The sequence below is a fragment of the Sebastes umbrosus genome, chromosome 23 (assembly GCF_015220745.1).
Source record: "Sebastes umbrosus isolate fSebUmb1 chromosome 23, fSebUmb1.pri, whole genome shotgun sequence".
In the NCBI taxonomy this organism is placed as follows: Eukaryota; Metazoa; Chordata; class Actinopteri; order Perciformes; family Sebastidae; genus Sebastes; species Sebastes umbrosus.
The window spans coordinates 19673419-19691797 of NC_051291.1; the positions used below are offsets into that span (position 1 = coordinate 19673419).

Genomic DNA, 18379 nt, shown 5'->3' on the forward strand with positions numbered 1-18379 from the left:
AAGAACCTGAGCCTTGTAAAAAGCTTTTTGATGGTGTAACTCAATGAGCTGTACACGCTAAGTGATAGCAAGCTGCGATGACGAGGCAGGAAATGAATGTCAACCGGGGAGTCACAGATGCACATGTGTGGGTGGTGGTACACTCAGGAACGGGGAAGCACAGATATCGGCACTGCCAATAACACCAGCATAAAACCAGAGCAAAGCTACGCTATTCTCTGCCTTGGGACAGGTGTTAATATACAATATAGTGAGTGTGGAAATTGATTTTGGCATGTCAAGCACAGCACTGGGTGCTCAGTTCTTCCTGCCATTGGAAAGTCAAGTAAGACAGCCGACATAATATAGGTGCATGCAGTGTAGTGGCAGAAACTGGCAGAATTAATACACAGGAGCAAGCAGGTAGAGTACACTATCTTAATGTCAAGGTAACGCTAATTAAATATTGTTTTGAAATGTCACAAAAGGTGTGATTTGATCAGCACAAGAGCTACTGGCCAAAAGACAAATTTCTCTGACATTTAGGAAAAATGCATTAACATTTGAACATGGGTTTATTTTAATAGAATTAATTAAAGCTAATAGAATAGTTTTGCTTGATATTGGTTTGACTTTACATCTCCGCAAAGGCACAGCTGAACACGCTCATTGGCACCCCGACACAGATTAGCCATACGTGTGTGTTCATGCCATTGACTGTATCGAAAAATGGACAACGCGTCTCCACTTCCTCCCACTGTACAGAAGTAAAGACAAAATATCCCAGATACAGGAGCTGCCATCTTGAGATTTTGACATAATTTGGAGCAAGAGTCTGCGCAGTAGTGATCGGGTGGTGGAGCCATGGTAACAAGGTTTTCATTAATATAGGTATACCCGTGTGTTGATACTGTGTCAGAAAGGTGTTGAGGTGTTTGGAGGCTGACAAATGTGACTGGAAGAAATGTTTGCCATTTAAAAAAATATTTTGTTCCTAAGAATTGTGAGATCAAGAGAAAATTGTGATCTCAAATCCAATCATGCAGCCCTACAGCAATGTAGCTGCTAGAGCATCCCGTCTGGACAGTGATGAAGAGATCACTATGTGGCACCCTGGGGGTGAGAGAAACTCAAACTGGTGTAAAGTACCAACAGTCCATTTCCTGAGTCGGCCACTGTGGCGTGGATGAAGATGGTTAGGGAGGTGTGATCTCACACATGCCTTTGCTGTGTGGTGCTGAGATTTACAGGACGCACAGCACATGAAGACAATGAGAGAGAGAAAGCTAGACAGGGGCTCAAAAACCAAACAATAAAAACAACGGAGGAAGTGGCGTCCTGGGGCGGGTGTAGTTTGCAACTCAGACAGATGAGTAAGTGATGAGTATTGGTTTATTTCAAGTTTACTGTCAACCCACTTTATGAAGGGTACACACATTATTGTGAAAGTAACACAGGGCAAACAAGTCCGGCAGAAACAGAGAGGAGAAGATGCAAAAATAAAAGTGTTGTGACATGGTAATTCGAGGAAGAGGAGAGTGAGAGTACCAAAGAAAGATCAGATAAATCAGGATTTCACTCATAGGTCATTATAAACCACGATAAACCATGGCTAAGTGCACTGAGGGCAAAGCTGGCCAAATATACACCCTCTTCCATGAGTGGCAGAGGCAGCTAAGACATAACAAATTACACGACACCACTGACTTCCTATAAGAATTTATTTTAAGACACATTTCTTGTTCTGCTGCCTGGTAGAGATTCACAGTAGTCCAGACTTACAACTCTCTATTCCTTTAAGTTTACAGTATTTTTCCTACATAGTTAAAACAACACTGCCCACCCACTGATGATCCGCTAGATATTGTGATTCATTTGGGAGTTCAGGTACTAAAGCCCATATATTAAAAAAAAAAAAAATGAGGTTAACTTTACTGATCCCATAGAAATTGAAGTGTCACAGCAGCAAAATGAACAAGAACGCATCCATTGTATAGATAAATAACAAAAAATACTATACTCCTTGAGAGCATGTACTATACAGAATGAGGAATTTAAAAATAAGAACAATATGGCACTAAATAATATACATATACATAAATAGCTAATGTAATACACAAACACCCTGACTTATTAATATTTCTCCCAACACATTATGCCACCTACCCATCTATAATCCAGTAGCTACAGCCTTTAATGTATGTAATGGGGATGCAAATTTTCCACAATTTCTTAAATCCATCATCAGCCACAATATAATCCATGATTGTTCATGACTCTAGAGCTGATGTCCGGAGGATACGTAAATACTGAAGCCAACTTGTATCCTTGATTGATCCATTTCTTACCAGTGACTAACTGATCATCGATAAATCATTAACATTCAAGGTATGCACTCCAGTAAACATGTAAAAACCTCTATCCAATCCCCACCCCCATTTCTCAGTACAGCCGTAAACCAAGCATGCAATATCATTAAGAAGTGCTTCATATGCAGGCCTGTCTGAGACTCTACACTACATCCTCTCTCTCCCATCTCTGTTGCGCTATTCACATCCGCCGGGTCACGATCTGTCCCTCATCCTCCCTGCTTCCCCGGCGACCCCAGCAGTGACCTCTTGACAGTGGTCAAAACTTACTTGCTGTCCTCCAACAGCCAATGAAAGCTCCTGTCAGCACAATAACCAACACAGCAGTATTTAATCCATTACAGGGCTACACAGAAATAGCAAGGCACACTCCTGTCACTCAGTTTCCAAAACAATATACTCTTAAAGAAGATAGAAGAAGATTTGAGGAGAAGTTTAAGTGGGTCAATGCTCATACCACTCTCAAATGTGTTAAACAATTTCTACATCTATTTCCTCTCTAGTGTGTGTTGGAAGTCATTAAATAACCCCTCCATCAACATTAAATTGTTTAGAAAGGTGACATGATAGTGAGAAACCTACTGACAGTTTTTCCAAGAACAGAAGTGGATATGGATGTGGCAACTGCAATGCTTTCAGCAAAACCCTGTGATCTCCACAAGTATGGGGTCAGAGTTTGGGATTGGATTAGGACAATCTAACAGCCACACAGAAACTGGGTAGTTCGTTTTTCCTTTGAGCTTAACATCCATGGAAATAGGGGTGGAAGACTGAGGGACAGCTGGATTTGGATCCAATGCTCCCTTTCTCTCCTTCGCTCTCTCTCAGGGCATTTCTCAGATTTCACACCAGGGCTCCACATTCCCCGTGTCAACACGCAGCAAAAGGATGCGTGCATGTGTGTTTGTTTGCCTTAAAAGACACTCTCTAACTGTCTAATGTGGTAAAGTGTCTAAGGCTAGCAGTATACTCCAAATGAAATCACATTTGGCTCTTTTTATCTCGCTGCCAGAGACAGCGCAGCTGGCAAATGCTGGTATACTCACTGTGACTCGAGATGTGGGGGGGTTTTATGCCGTTTTTATCTATTGGCATTCCATCCACATTAAAATGGCATTTTGCACCTCTGAAACTAAAATGTATAAATGTTACACTTGTGTTGTAATGTGTGGACGGGGGGAAACAGATCTTTTCAAGTATAACAGTCAACCTCTCACAAACATGACCATCTTCCTAGCTCTTCCTAGCCTCCTAGCTGCCAACCTTTCTGTTGGTCTCTGTTCTGATGTAAACAAATACAGTCTATCACACTGTTGATTACTATAAAGGCCAAAAGTTACACAAGTTGGTGTACAGTCCAAGAGGGGACTGTTTTCAGAAGTAGATATTCTCAAAACCACTACATAAAGACAAAAGTGAGATTAGGCTATGACTACATTTTGACTCCAACAAAAGAAGACACAGACACATACAGACCAGCTCAGTCATAGAGGTGACTCACAAATGAGAGTGCACAGGGGAAAGAAAGTGACATGTTCTTCTTTAGTCAAGGGCAGTTGAAGATGTTCAATGATCTTGGATGAAGAAGAAAATGCTGACAATCCACAGTACCGTGACGTCTTATCTTTTACTAGATAACTTTGTACAGTCACGAGAATATGAAAGGAACTAATGAACAAACTGACTAAAGACCTAACTAAACTCTATGACCTTCTGTTAGGTTTATTAATTTCTTCATTAACCATTTACCTTTAGCTATAATGGGTTCAACAAGTTATACTTGCTTGCCCACCTATCCCACCACAATGAAATCACTGTAGTGAAACAACATGACCAGCTGGCTCAGACAACAAAAGTTTAAAGAAAATGGCATCAATACAAATTCTTAGGGATTACATTTGAGCAACACCAAATGCAATACATACTATGTTCCCAAAAAGGCTTCCAATGGGCCACTAAAGCAGAGTAGGTGGAATTGATGCAAATGCAGAATCAGACTGGAGAGGGTGGCACAGCCACAGGTCACTGTAAGCCTGTTTATCAGTGAGCATTACCAGGAACACCAGCTTAGTGGGTGACATAACATTACGGAGAGAGATGACCTTACGAACACACTGTTCCCTGGTCATTCAAAAATATCGCTGTGCATACTTTCCTAAAACATGTTAGGAAGTTTAGTTCAGTCCTTGCCAAATGTCAAAGGTCAGGGGAGAATTGCTTAAGTCAGAACTATGATGGCTTACAAGGTGAAAAAGTCTTGTGTTTGGTCAGTATGCCCACCAGGAGGTAAACCATCTTCTTCAAAAAAGGCCTCAGTACAGCCATTCAGGCAGGTGACTCTATTGACCTGATATGAGATTAAAACAAGGCTTGCCGCAGCCTTAGCTAATAGCCACAAACTGTAGCCATGCTAGCAACTAGGCCTGCTGTCTGCAGAGCTCCCTGCCAGTTTACTTCGCTTCCCATCTGGAGGTACCACCATGGACTTACCAGAAGCTGGGCATGTTCGTGCCAAGCCATGTGTGTTACAATGAAATTCATCTCTGGATTCAAAAAGCTTACATCTGGACCCACCTACAGCAGAGAGCTGGCCTTTTAATCCCCTTATGTGGTGACATGATAAAGGCATGGATTAAAAGATAGCCAGTCATCCAGTCAGTCCGTCAGTCAGCACTGCTGCCTGCATACTTACATCAGCTCCACTGCTTCACTTACCCTTTACTGCACTGAACAAGCAGAATTCAGCAGATGCGCAAGGCCAGGCTGTGGTCGTATATCTATAATGCAGCGAGTGTGCCATAAGACCCACTATGCCTTGTGATCTATAAATAGGTTTGAGGCAACCTTCTGTCCCAGTGGATATACACTAAAGAGGTTGATCAAACAAATGCAGTGACAACAGAGTCTTTAAATTAATATAATGGACGGATATCCGCCCCAATGTATTTAGAGCATCTATTATGCATTACTCAGGCTTACTGATCTCTGCATTACATGAATTAAAAATACACAACAACCTTTGACCCTAAAAATTCAGGTTAAAATGATCCCTGTTGTACAGTTTCTCTTTACATTAACATGATCTCTTTAAATTAAAATGGACACAGAGAGAACATCCTACACGTCACTATCATTATTAATTTAACATAAAAATGATCACTGTTCTTATTAAATATAAACAGAGTGACTACATTGCCCAAAATAAAAACGATATAGAGCCTCCAGCTTAAACTTCAAGTAGCTTGAATACTAAAAATAATCGATAGATATTTTTTGCATCAAGGATTCCTTTAACCCCCTTCGCCCTCACAGATATTATTCTATTCAATTTAAGCAATAAAAATGTAGATTTTTCTAAAAAGGAAAGCAATTAGTTGTTCCATCTTACTGGTATTTTCTCTTTTGTATATTACTTTTGCTCCTTAATAAAGCCAAAGTATTTTTATTTGATTACTTGATTAATGGATGGAATAATCGGTAGAATACTTGATATAAGTAAGTGCTAGCGTCAGCCCTACTATAACCACAAGTTTTATTGCAACATAAAATACTTTGCATTTGTTAAAGTACATTTAGCCTTAGAGAGCATAAAAAGTACAGATATAAAACAACTTTGATGCAACTTTAAGGAATGTTTAAGTAATAAGTACAAGTACATTTTGTCAATAACACTACCCAGAAGCTAGTTTCTTTATTTCAAGACAAACTACTGATCCATACCGATATTTTTTACAAAATAAAATGAAAACATAACATTTTGGAAATTAACTTTTTGTACCATGTTCCTGTCTGCGAAATGGGTCTCCTCAATAATCCAGATGTGGCTGTTGCTGTCCGGTACATCTGGTTTTCTGTCCCCCAAATGTGGATCAGCCTGTGGGCCCAGTGTTCCTGACTGCTGCTTTACTTCCATATGCCCGCTCGATGTGACAGTCGGAGGTACATAAAGCAATCTGCTCTGAGCTGCTGTCGATGTGCAATCCATTCTCACACTGTACTACCCGGCTCCCCTCCTATGGGTCTTCTACTGGGGTTCCCTTAGGGGTTGCCTAACGGGGTAGGATCATTGTGAATGGGTAGTAGAGGGTGTGGGTGGAAAGTATACCCGATACAAGTGTATCGACTTGTTCTGTCCCTATAGACTTCACCCTGACAATCACCAAAACTTTTGGTCAAGAGGTTCATAGTGAAAACACACTAAACAAGTATTCTGCATTGATGTCACAGGGGGAGCACAAACTGGCCAACACACGGAGTAAAGCCCATTTCAAAACCTTTTCTTTGTTAAGACCACATATCTAATCTAAAATAAATTGATGAATCTGACCATCACTGATAAAGTGATTAAACTGATTAAACTACAGGCAATAAATTACTATCAACTATTAATAATAACGCCGATCAAAGGGTTAGAGCTGGAAGCTTCCTCAAATGACTCCTTATCAAAATTCTTCATTCCTTGAACTTTGCCCTTCATATCTCCACTTCTGTTCTAATCAAGACTTTGTGAGATACAAAAAAGATAAGATGCATTTAGGGTCACAAACAGAGCCAAGCAGTTCTTGGATCCTTGCTCGCCAAGGAAAAGACACGTCAGTCTGACCTCTGAATTAAGCCACAAGGGCAGGAACTCCCTTCACTGAAGTGTAGGTGCTCTAAAGGCTAAATCAGGCACGAGAAAACTAGGTGACAGAAGTGCTCCGGGGTCAGAGATTACTGACTACTGTTATGTCTGAGTTAGATCACACACCTTGGGTGGCACTGCATCAACAACACCAAGATTACCAATTCAATATACTAACCTGAGGTCAAGCAAGAAGCAAAGATCATTTGAGCTACATAGCAGATGCAACAAGTTGAAGCAGTCCGTCACGTTGAGAGACACACACCAGCACCAATATAGTTTACTCTACTTTACTGCATCGAAATCATTAAGTTACTTCAAAAATGTTTGCCAAATAAGAAAACTACTGAAAACAGCTATACACATATATCATGTGCTGACACTGTGCTGCCAGAGGGTTTCATTTGCCCCAAAGAGTGGAAGTTACTAAATTGTCATTTTTCTTGTTGACCAAGCACAAATGGTAATTAATAAAGCAAACGAGCAAAGACAGCAACTTAAGCTTCAAGTCAAGAGACTGACACTGCTTATTTTCGCTATATTCTGTATTTCATGTAAGGTTATGGTTACCAAGCAGGTGCAACAAGTTAAAGTCACCTTGAGACACACACAGCAGCACCAATATAGTTAATTCTACTTTACTGTATCTAAGTTACTTCAAAAATGTTTGCCAAATAAGATAACTACTGAAAACAGCTATATATATATATATATATATATATATATATATATATATATATAGCATGTGCTGACACAGTGCTGCAACAGGGTCCCATTAGAGTGGAAGTTACTAAATTGTAATTTTTCTTGTTGACCAAGCACAAATGGTAATTATTAAAGCAAACTAGCAAAGACAGCAACTTAAACTTCCAGTCAAGTGATTGACACTGTCATATTCTGTATTTTAATGAGGTTATGGTTATAGCCACATCCACAAAACAACAACAATGTGAGCTGTGTGTTTTTAAACTAGCAATACTCACAAAACTTGTGAGAGCAGTGTGGGTACTTTTATCCAGCTACTGAGTTCATATCCTAAAGATCTAGCTATGCCAGCCTTTACTTTACTGTATTTAAGCTACTTCAAAAATGTTTGCCAAATAAGATAACTACTGAAAACAGCTATATATCATGTGCTGACACAGTGCTGCAACAGGGTCCCATTACAGTGGAAGTTACTAAATTGACATTTTTCTTGTTGACCAAGCACAAATGGTAATTACTAAAGCAAACTAGCAGCAATTTAAGCTTCCAGTCAAGTGACACTGCTTATGCATCATATTCTGTATTAGATGTGAGGTTATGGTTATGCTAAGGTTATGGTTACAGCCACATCCACAAAGCAACCAAAGTGTGAGCTATGTTTGTAAACTATCAACACTCAATCTCAAAACTTGTGAGAGCAGTGTGGTACTTTTATCCAGCTACTGAGTTCATATCCTAAAGATCTAGCTATGTCAGCCTAAACTAAATGAGTAAACCTGTTTTAAAAACAGTGTTTAGCGCTTATTACACCCTCCACAGTGTTATTAGCATCGAGGACCATCATTACATGAAGCAGCTAGCTTGTTAGCATCGTCACACACAATGCCAGCTCTCCCAGCAGCTCGCTGCTCATAGCGGTTGGTCCGGTAACACCGTCGCTATGGAGAGAAAACGTTGTTCTCACTCGCCTTTTTCATCCGCGGAGCCTCGGCCACGGTCCCGTCCCGGTTGACGAAAGCCTCTCCGCCGTTCTGCTGCGGGTCCGTCCGCTTCATAGCCGACGCCTGCGGCATCTTGGCGGGGTTGGGGGTGAGCAGACCCAGGCTGCTGCCGTCCTGCCCGGCTTTAGCCCCGGAGGACAGCTCCGCTGTCGGGGACGCGGCGGCGGAGGAGGACCCGGCCTCGTGTGGGTCGGTCCGGGCGAGGACGCTCTTGCCCTCCGAGGTCGGTGGTGTCACCGGGGAACCCGCCGGTAAGTCTTTGCCGGTGGGGACGTCTTTGAGTTCGACCTCTGCCATTTTCGCTGCCACAACCTGGACTGACATCTCGCTGCAGTTTCACAAAGTCCCTTTTTCCAACACAAATAGCGAGTCAAGCGGATGTGAGCGGAGGAGCGACTGTGCCCAAATGCATGATGGTCCTTGTAGTTTATATAAGTAATCTCATTTCCCCCCGTAGGCCACCTCTAATGCCAATGATAGGCACATCTGACATTTTACAAAACGTTAGTCAACATGGGGAAAAACAGTAAAACCATTAATATGTGCATTTTATGCTGAGTGCTGTTGTTGAAATTGTTTTTTTTTTGTTTTTCTTCTTTTGTATTTATTTATTTATTATTTAATAATAAAATAAAATAACTTAATAAAATATTTAATAATAAAATAAAATAATTAATAAAATAAAATAAAAATTACTAATAAAATAAAATAATTTAATAAAATATGTATTTATTTATTATTTAATTATTTAATTATTTAGTCTTATCTCTTATTTTATTTGTTTTCTTTGTTAGATAAGTGAAATACATGAAATATCATGTCTCTCTCTCTCTTTGAAATTCTGACTAAACATTTCATTGTATAATTTAACTATTAATATTGTTAGTCTGTCTGTATATGTATATATGTCTATATGTAAAATTCAATAAAAATATTGTTTAAAAAAAACAAAAAACATGTGCATTTTATTTAGCTGAAAATGAGTCCTAATCGATAAAGTGACTATATCTCAATTTCCCCCCATAGGCCACCTCTAATGCCAATGATAGGCACATATCTGACATTTTACAAAACGTTAGTCAACATGGGGAAAAACAATAAAACCATTAACATATGCATTTTATGAAATTGTTGTGTTGTGTTTTTTTTTGTTTTTGTTTTTTTTATCCTTCTTCTTTGAGGTATTTATTTATTGTGTCTTATCTTTTATTTTTTTCTTTGTTAGATAAGTGAAATACATGGAATGTCATGTCTCTCTTTCTTTGAAATTCTGACTAAACATTTCATTGTATAATTTAATTATTAATATTGTTAGTCTGTCTGTATGTATGTATGTATATATATATATATGTCTATATGTAAAATTCAATAAAAATATTGTTTAAAAAAAACAAACAAAAACGTGCATTTTATTTAGCTGAAAATGAGTCCTAATGGATAAAGTGACTACATTGCCCACCAGGAAAAGCTACACTGTGAACTGCATTATGGGAAATTAAGTTTGTCATAAAAGAGGACGACACTAAACTACAAAACAAAGCCAGATAATGCTGTCTGCTCACAGTATAACATTTATAAATGTTTTTTTTAAATCAGTCATTTTCAATTTTCTGTGTGAGATTTACCATCACCAGGGTGCAGTTAATCACATGTAATATTACATTATGAAGGAATTTCCCAACAAAAACAATTTGTCCTCAACCAATGTTGACACAAAATGATTTTAATAATACTTGAAATTGTCAGTCAGCATTGTTATCCAGCCTCAAGTCATTCACTGGACGTTGCTGCCCATGATACTGCATCACATTACAGTGCTGCACTGTGGATATCATGCAGTATGTCATATAAGAAAAGAGACCAGGAGTAAGGTCAAATCTTAAAAAATGAACTGTACTGCCACCTAGTGGATGCTTTTCATAGTCAAAAAATAACTGACACACTTCAACTGTTTTTTTTCAATATCTCAATTTTATTTTCAAGTCTTGAGACAAATGCAAAATGGCATTATTGAAAACAAGCAAACATGTAGAAGGTTTGACATTTAACAAATGGATTCTGTAAAAGACATTATATTCAGAAAAAAAAGACTTTGGTGATTCAAAGGCTTTTCATTTGTTCTCCATCGCATATCAAAAGAATTAACACTGTACATAGTTGTGTGTTGCATTGCAGCCTAGTACTATAGGAAAGTTCGCTACTACAGAATACAGCAATACATGAACTTATTGTGTATTGCTTCTGTTTTCACAAGTCCAATTTCTGCAAGTGACTTCAAGCATGTCAGGATCATCCCTACTACGGTAGACAATCATTCGACTACAGGAAGAAAACAGCATACCAGTTGCAACAGGTTATTGAAGCTTTGAGAAAACAAAAGTCAAGTCCACACACACTATATTTACATTCATGCTGAGCCCTTTACATTTCACCAGATGAATCTGAGGTATATTATTTACAAGGCTGCCATGCTGGTACATTCTCAAAATACAAAACCAGAAACCCAAACAATGTTAAAAAATACAGCTCTGCAGTCAGTGTATCATAAGCACGCTGTGGTGCAACAGAAATGTGTCCTTAAAATGACAATACAGAATGTTACCAATTTGTACACTAAAAAATGAGAAAATGTCCAAAAATATGCATTTATTGTCTTTCAAAGTGAAGTGCTGCTTTTCTGGTGTGCCCCTGAAAGAGCGGTCCTTAAGTTGGTATTCCAACCAGTGTAGCCACACAGCATTGTGGGGAGAAAAATCCACTTGCAGCTTTTTGTTGCTTGGTAAATGATGACGCATCAGTTCTCAAATATCCATAAGATGTTCACACCAGAGAGGCCCAGATTTACTCTCCTGAAGAAAATATGATAAGCAATTTAATAATCCTACAGAAGACAAGCCAAGGTCAAACCGATCATTTTAAATCAAAATGCAATCTGCGCTTTGGTGTATGACCTTTCTGTTGAAAATTAATCAATATTTCATTATACTCTTGAAATGGCATGTACTATACGAGCTAGCCGGCCTTTAACAGGATTTTAGTAGCAGAGGTAGAAGCACTCACCCCAGCATCCCTGACTCCTTAGTCTTGATGACATAGAGGAACATGAGGATTGTGTGGAACAGGTTGTTCCTGCCCTGTAATAGAGGTCAAGATGGTTTTGTGTTATTGCAGTCAAAGCGTAACGGAAGAGGAAGACATCCTGATTTGTTTATGAATGAGATGTCTGTTCTGGTGCCCTGAGTGTCTTGGCGTTTCTCAGGGATATTTGTAACATATGTGGGGATTACCGGTGTGATGAAGGCCCCTAGATACAGAGCACTCTATGCTTTATCAGTGTATAACAAGGCAAAGTCCAATGCAGCTGACACAAAACTCTTGATCGAGAGGAACATTCAAAACATGAGGTGGGACCCGCTTACAAGCGAACAATAAAATGGACAAAAAAAAATTGAAATTCTTTCATTAAAAGGTCAGAAAAACAGCTATCATTCAGTTTTATCTTTGGCCAAAAATCATTAAATTCTAACAGTGGATCTCAACCACAAGATGCTGTAAGGACACAAGTATTAACAAGCTTACAGAGCGCTGAAAAACAGATTTATTCTCAAATGTACTGACGTAGAATATAATTTCTTGTTGTTGGAAATGTGTACTACATTGTTATTTTTATGTGCTTTGTATTTATTATTCTGCATTTTATAAGCATTTGACAAGTTCAAACCTTAAGGGATTCTGTAAGAATGATTTGATCTTATGTTTGAGGGAGATCTATAAATAGTACAACTTAGAAAACTGTCTTCTTTGGGGATTTGAAGGGCAAAATAAAAGCACAAACTGTTTTGTAAGAGCCTGAAAAATAAAAAAACAGAGAAATTATTTTGAAAAGAAAAAGAGTGAGAAGACTTGGTTGTTTGGTTTGGTTGAGAAGGTTGTTTTTGCTGTCACCTTGGGTAGACTGTAGATGTGTCCCTGGTAGATGAGCTGGTAGTGAGGGGGAGTGGTGCTGCTTTGGTGGACGCAGAAGAGGCTCTCCTTTGTAACATCTACGAGAGTGAACAGACAGAGGGACACAAGAACAGAAACAGCATGAAGACGTGAAGTAAAAATAGAAAGTAGATGTTGTGTTTCAAGAATTTTATTATTCTTCCTTCCTGTTTGGCTAGTGTGTGTGTGTGTGTGTGTGTGTGTGTGTGTGTGTGTGTGTGTGTGTGTGTGTGTGTGTGTTTACCAGGTTTGTCTGGGGTGTGGCTGAAGTGCTGCGAAGTGAAAGTCTTCCCGTCTGGGTACTTTGGATGTGGGGGCAGTCTGGAGTCCAAGTACGTACAAAACATATGCATGAGGATCTAGAGGGACACACAAAGTATTTAGGTATTTGGCTGGTGATCCACCACTGATGAGAAAAGACACCCAAACTGCTACTGCATATATACTGTATTATTAAGCTGTCTGTAAACTGACACATTTGCATGTATTTGAAAAGTGAAACAAGTTGTTGCACTAACTAGTCCCAACCTGAGGAGCCTGCTCTCTTACTGATATTTGTATTAGGACCTGTCTTATCCATACAAGAAAAATGAAAACCTTTTGATGACGAGAATGTAACACTGTTGCGACTATGAAATTTGAATTTTCATGTTATTACGTCATCACCCTGAAAAAAATAATAATCCTTGAACAAAAAACCCTCAATTTGAATAAAGTGATTCATCTGATTGAATGAGTTAGTCTTTTATTAAACTTTCTTTAATGAATATGAATCGTCAGTGCGTGCGTGTGTACATAGCAAGCGGTAGAGCAAATCATTTTTTGGCCGCAGTGAAAATGTTGTTTTTGAAAGGCTAAACGCCAACAAATATGGATTAAAGCCAAATATTTCGTTAAATAAAAACATGTGAATTTTGGAAATGATTATATGTATTTTTTTTTTCAATAAATATTGACTTTTGAACTTTACCACGCTCTGGAGTTTTTGGAAATGTTTGGATCACATGAGTCGTAAACAATCCCACGCAGCCACCACTTGAATCTTATTCTACAAAATAGTATAATACTAATCATATTAGTGTAGCCTGATCTTTATCAGCAACTGTGCACAAATATAAGATTTAAACAGAGTGAATACTTGCAACAACAACAAAAAAAGAAAGCTGCGCAGCATTCGAATGTTGATTTAGAATTTGAATGTCAATGTTATGAATGAAGCTTTGAAGCGTCTTACTATTCAGCCCTAAAAATATCTGAATATCTTTGGACAAAACAAGGCATTAGAGGACATCAAACATCATCATGCTTCACTTGTGATGTGCATATTTCACAATTTTATGGACCAAATGTGTTATGTGTGTAGACTCACAGCACAGTCCGTGGGGAGGTCTGTGTCCCACTTCCTGTTCTTCAGATCACCACCACCATTCCAGCGAAATGAGCTCATGCAGCCGCTGTGAGCCAGCTCTGACAGAACACAATACACAAAGCACAGGAAAAACACACATGAATAAAAAATGTCTTCCACTATACCACCATGAAATTCGATTTTTTTTTTTTCCCCTTACACTCACACACCATCACATTGAGCGTACATCAAATGTCAGGCGCACACACACACGTACTGTATTGTTGAACCTACCCTTCACGCGGTCCACTAGATACTCCTGGTTGGGAGTGATGTCCAGATACTGAACAATAGAGTTCATAGTGGGGATGGACGAGGCTTTCATCACTGCTGCCTGTTTCAGGCTGCTTATGCTGGCCTCTGGTGGAGGAAAGAGTGAAAACTAGTGAGACTCCATAATCCATATTTCAGAAGAGGTTTTTTGCATTGAATTGGAAATGTGTGTTACACACTTCCCTAAACAAACTGCTTTCTTGCTGTTGATTGTACTTGTCGGCATATTCATTTACATTTTTGAGACGCTCAAGAAAATAAAAATAAAAAATCAGCTCTGCTGCGGTAACATGAAAATATTTTGCATGTTCATTTAGATAGCCAAGTTCATTGTTTTTTGTGCAATAAAACATATAAAACCCATATGTTTCTATAAGGTATAGTTCTCACTATGGCTGAGCAATAAGCAGATTTTCTAAATTTATAAAAATGTATTTTTAACATTTTCATCCAATGGCATATTAATATAATATTACTTACAAAAATATAATATTTCTATGACAAAAGTTTATCATTTAGTCCTCTGTGACTGGCACTTTCCATTGACCCATCAGCGGTGTGAGGACAGAGCACATTTCCAATGACTCATGTTCTCAGATGGTTTATCTTAGAGCTGAAACGATTAATCGATTAGTTGTCAACTATTAAGTTAATCGCCAACTATTTTGATGAACAATTAATCAGTCCGAGTAATTTTTAAGAAAACATAAGTCAAAATTCTCTGATTCCAGCTTCTTAAATGTGAATATTTTCTGGTTTCTTTCCTCCTCTGTGACAGTAAACTGAATATGTTTGAGTTGTGGACAAAACAAGTCATTTGAGGACGTCATCTTGGGCTTTGGGGAACCCTGATCGACATTTTTCACCATTTTCTGACATTTTATAGCCCAAACAACTAATCGATTAAACAAGAAAATAATCATCAGATGAATCGACACAATGAAAATAGCTATAGTTTACCTCCTATCTGGAGCTCAGGGCAGCCCATCCTCCTGAGCTGACTGTTGATAGAGTCTGTCTCCTTGACCAGGGAGACCAAGATGGTGTCACTGATCCACTGCAAAAGACACAAATAGATTTATGTTCTGATGTATTTTCTTACTAAATTCAAATTTAGGTGGAACAAAAATCATGCATTCAACTTTTTCATAAACAAAGTTTTTTGAGTATGTAGTTCTGTAATTATGTTTGAACACTCACATTTCTAAGCTTGGCTGTCCAGCTATCAATGCGGTCCACTACCGGGCGACTGGTTGTGATTCTGGCCCACACCTACATTACAGGAAGGGAAACATGCCAATAATCACATTCTACTCCGACACCGACAGACTCACACGTCTCACTTTGAAAAACAATATTATTTTGTCTGTATTAGGGCACAAAAACAATGACAGACCTCCTCTGCAGCCTGTTTGGAGCCCAGGTCCGTCTCATCCTTGTGGGCAGATGGCGCCTGAGAGCGGCAGGCCGGCTGGTACAGGAACTTCCTCAGGCTCTGGGCGTAATCTCCCACTGAGCGGTTGTAGTTCCAAAACGTTGGGCTGTGGCTCGGAGACACAGACTCTGGACTCCCTACAGTGAGCACCAGTTCAATATGATATCATTCTATGATCACATTAACTCAGATTGAGATGATAACTAATAAATCATCAAAAGAATTGATTGGCAAAAGCTTGCGAATACAAACATCTGCCTGTCTGAGATATGCCAGTGACTCTGGGTGAATAAAGTTTATATTAGCAATGGAGTTCCTCCAACACTGGCATACTGTACCTAGCTGGCTGCGGTGACTCCTCTCCTCCTCTGTGCGGAGGAACCTCTCCAGGCTTTTCAGATCCTCCATGTAGTCCTCTTTGCTTCCAGGGGAGTTGAACACGGAGGGGGACGTGCGATATCGTGCTCTCAAGCTGGAGCCTTCTGCTGGTCCGATGCTGCTGGGGTAGGGAGAGGAGCCAGGGGAGGGACTGTAGCTCAACACCTGAGAAAGGAAGAACATAAAGCTCTCTATGTGAAGAGGGAGAATCATGTTTGAGGAAATTCATCCATTACATTGACCCAGCACACATCTCCAGGCTAGGCCAGATAACTATGATGTGATGGACGTACCTTTCCAAAGGCCACTGAGGGGGAAAAGGGCCCCCCCGCACTGTTTGGAGTGGATGGGCTGCCGAGAGGAGGGCTGTACCCGGGTACACAGCTGGGGGAAAACTTGGGGCTGGTGGTCGCCGGCCGTGAGGGGCTGAAACTCAGAACGCTCTGGCCCTGCAGCGGAGACGACTGGGCTGGAACTGGGGTTTCCTTTTTTTCTGGCTTTTGGGGCGGAGAGGCCTGAATACCTGCAAGGGGACAGACAACAACCAGCATACTTAATAAGTCCCATATTCAAAACTAAAGGACCTAAGTGTGTTTACATATTACATATTAAACAAAAGGAGAGTGAAAAATACAAATTCAGCAGGTAAAAAAGACATAGCCGCACCCGTGTTTCTCAGACCCAGGAGGTGATGCTGCTCAGGGGATACAGCAATGGTGGAGGGAGCCATTGTGTATTTGAAATATTTCCAGAAGTCAAAAAGGGCATTGAGGCTAAATAGAGAGGCCAGCACCAGTTCTGTAAATGACAACAGAAGAGAAGGACACATTTAGCATACAGAGTCTTTATAATACCGTTTAATTGAAGGCACTTCTTAACTCCAGTAGACATCTTTAAATAAATGAGAGTAGAGGGAGCTCACCAATGTACCAGATAGGCCAGTAGGTGATGTTGTAGTATCGGCTCAGCAATTTCCCTGACCTAACAAAACAGTAAAAAACACACACACACACACAGAGCAGAGATGGGAGATGATGGTACAGTAAATTAGTACGTTACAAATGATTGCTAATGTTTGCAAGATAAGATCAGATAAGACATTCCGTTATTAGTCCCGCAGTGGGGAAATTTGCAGTGTACAGCAGCAAAGGGGATAATGCAAAAAACAAGATGCATCAGGTAACACAGTTAAAAAAAAAAAGAGCTAACAAAGTGTAACAAAATATGAAACCATTTAAATAGAAGGAAGTATAAAAATAGGAGTAGTATATACAGTATTGACAATAAACAGAATTGCACAAGTGGGAAATGGAATGAATGAAGACAGCACATTACTGAGGTGAGGACAACTTACATCTCAGTGTAAATCATGCCAGCTAGAGACACGTTGAGGACAGCCCAGGCCAGGACCACCTGACGAGCCTGTTCCTCCCTCCTCATCCTCAGAGCCCTGTCTATCATACTGGGCATCCCGTCCTTCCCTGGGGTCAACATGACTGTCTCTGTTCTGTTCAGGCTGAGGACAAGGAGCAGAGACAAACACAGAGTGAGCATGCAGTGAGCTACATTCAAGAAGAGATTAAAAGTTGCAGCTAACACGCAGGAGGTGGTACAGAACAGATCACTCTCCTAACACTGTGTGGCAGACAGCTGTAGCTACATGACTTACAGCTACAGAAGTAGAGCTCAGTTAGCCGACCTGCTAGCTAACAGGTTAGCTAAAGTTAGCTTGCTCACATATATAAACCACACAGAACTTGTGAAAGAAAGTATAGTTTCAGTGTCAATTTCAACAACTATTAATACAGAATTTTATACCAAAAGTGAAACAACCAAAACACAACTACAACATGTAGTAGATATAGATTATTCATCATCATACCACGCTACAGTGAATGACAACCGCGGCGCTGCATGTTTTTGTATTTTAACCGGAAGCTACATGACGTACATCCGGTATCCTTCTTCTGCTTCTTCTTCTTTGGTGTTGATTGGCGGTTGGCAAATCAGTTTATAGGTGCATTAATTAATTAAACATTTTTTTATTTACCAGTTGTTTAACATGAATAATGTATATATATATGAGTGTTTGCTGCCCTCTAGTGGTGGCAGAGAGGAACTGATAAATTAGTCAAAAGCATAATCACATTTCCGGTAAATTATTTCAAAATAAAACTTTCAACGCACACAGAAGTGTAGTTACGCGTGGACACCACGGGAGGG

The 18379-nt window shown here is 39.6% G+C and overlaps 2 protein-coding genes across 3 annotated transcripts in view; both read right to left on the reverse strand.

The window, feature by feature from the left end:
- Positions 1–9081, reverse strand: part of ahcyl2b (adenosylhomocysteinase like 2b) — a 53356-nt gene extending 44275 nt beyond the window's left edge. For both annotated transcript variants that reach the window (XM_037761065.1, XM_037761066.1), the window contains exon 1: positions 8646–9081. In XM_037761065.1, the coding sequence (XP_037616993.1) occupies positions 8646–9002 (357 nt within the window). In that variant the 5' untranslated portion in view covers positions 9003–9081. The remainder of the gene's footprint in view (positions 1–8645) is intronic.
- Positions 9082–10629: 1548 nt separating this feature from the next.
- tmem209 (transmembrane protein 209) lies at positions 10630–18153 on the reverse strand. Its single transcript, XM_037761160.1, has 15 exons — positions 18039–18153; positions 17511–17672; positions 17079–17137; positions 16823–16954; positions 16450–16679; positions 16117–16321; positions 15740–15915; positions 15544–15615; positions 15304–15400; positions 14305–14430; positions 14032–14129; positions 12907–13021; positions 12624–12721; positions 11739–11812; positions 10630–11527 (listed from the first exon to the last, which is right to left on the reverse strand). The coding sequence occupies exons 2-15, from the start codon at positions 17648–17650 to the stop codon at positions 11473–11475; spliced, it is 1677 nt and encodes a 558-aa protein (XP_037617088.1). The 5' UTR covers positions 17651–17672; positions 18039–18153; the 3' UTR covers positions 10630–11472.
- Positions 18154–18379: the final 226 nt, after the last annotated feature.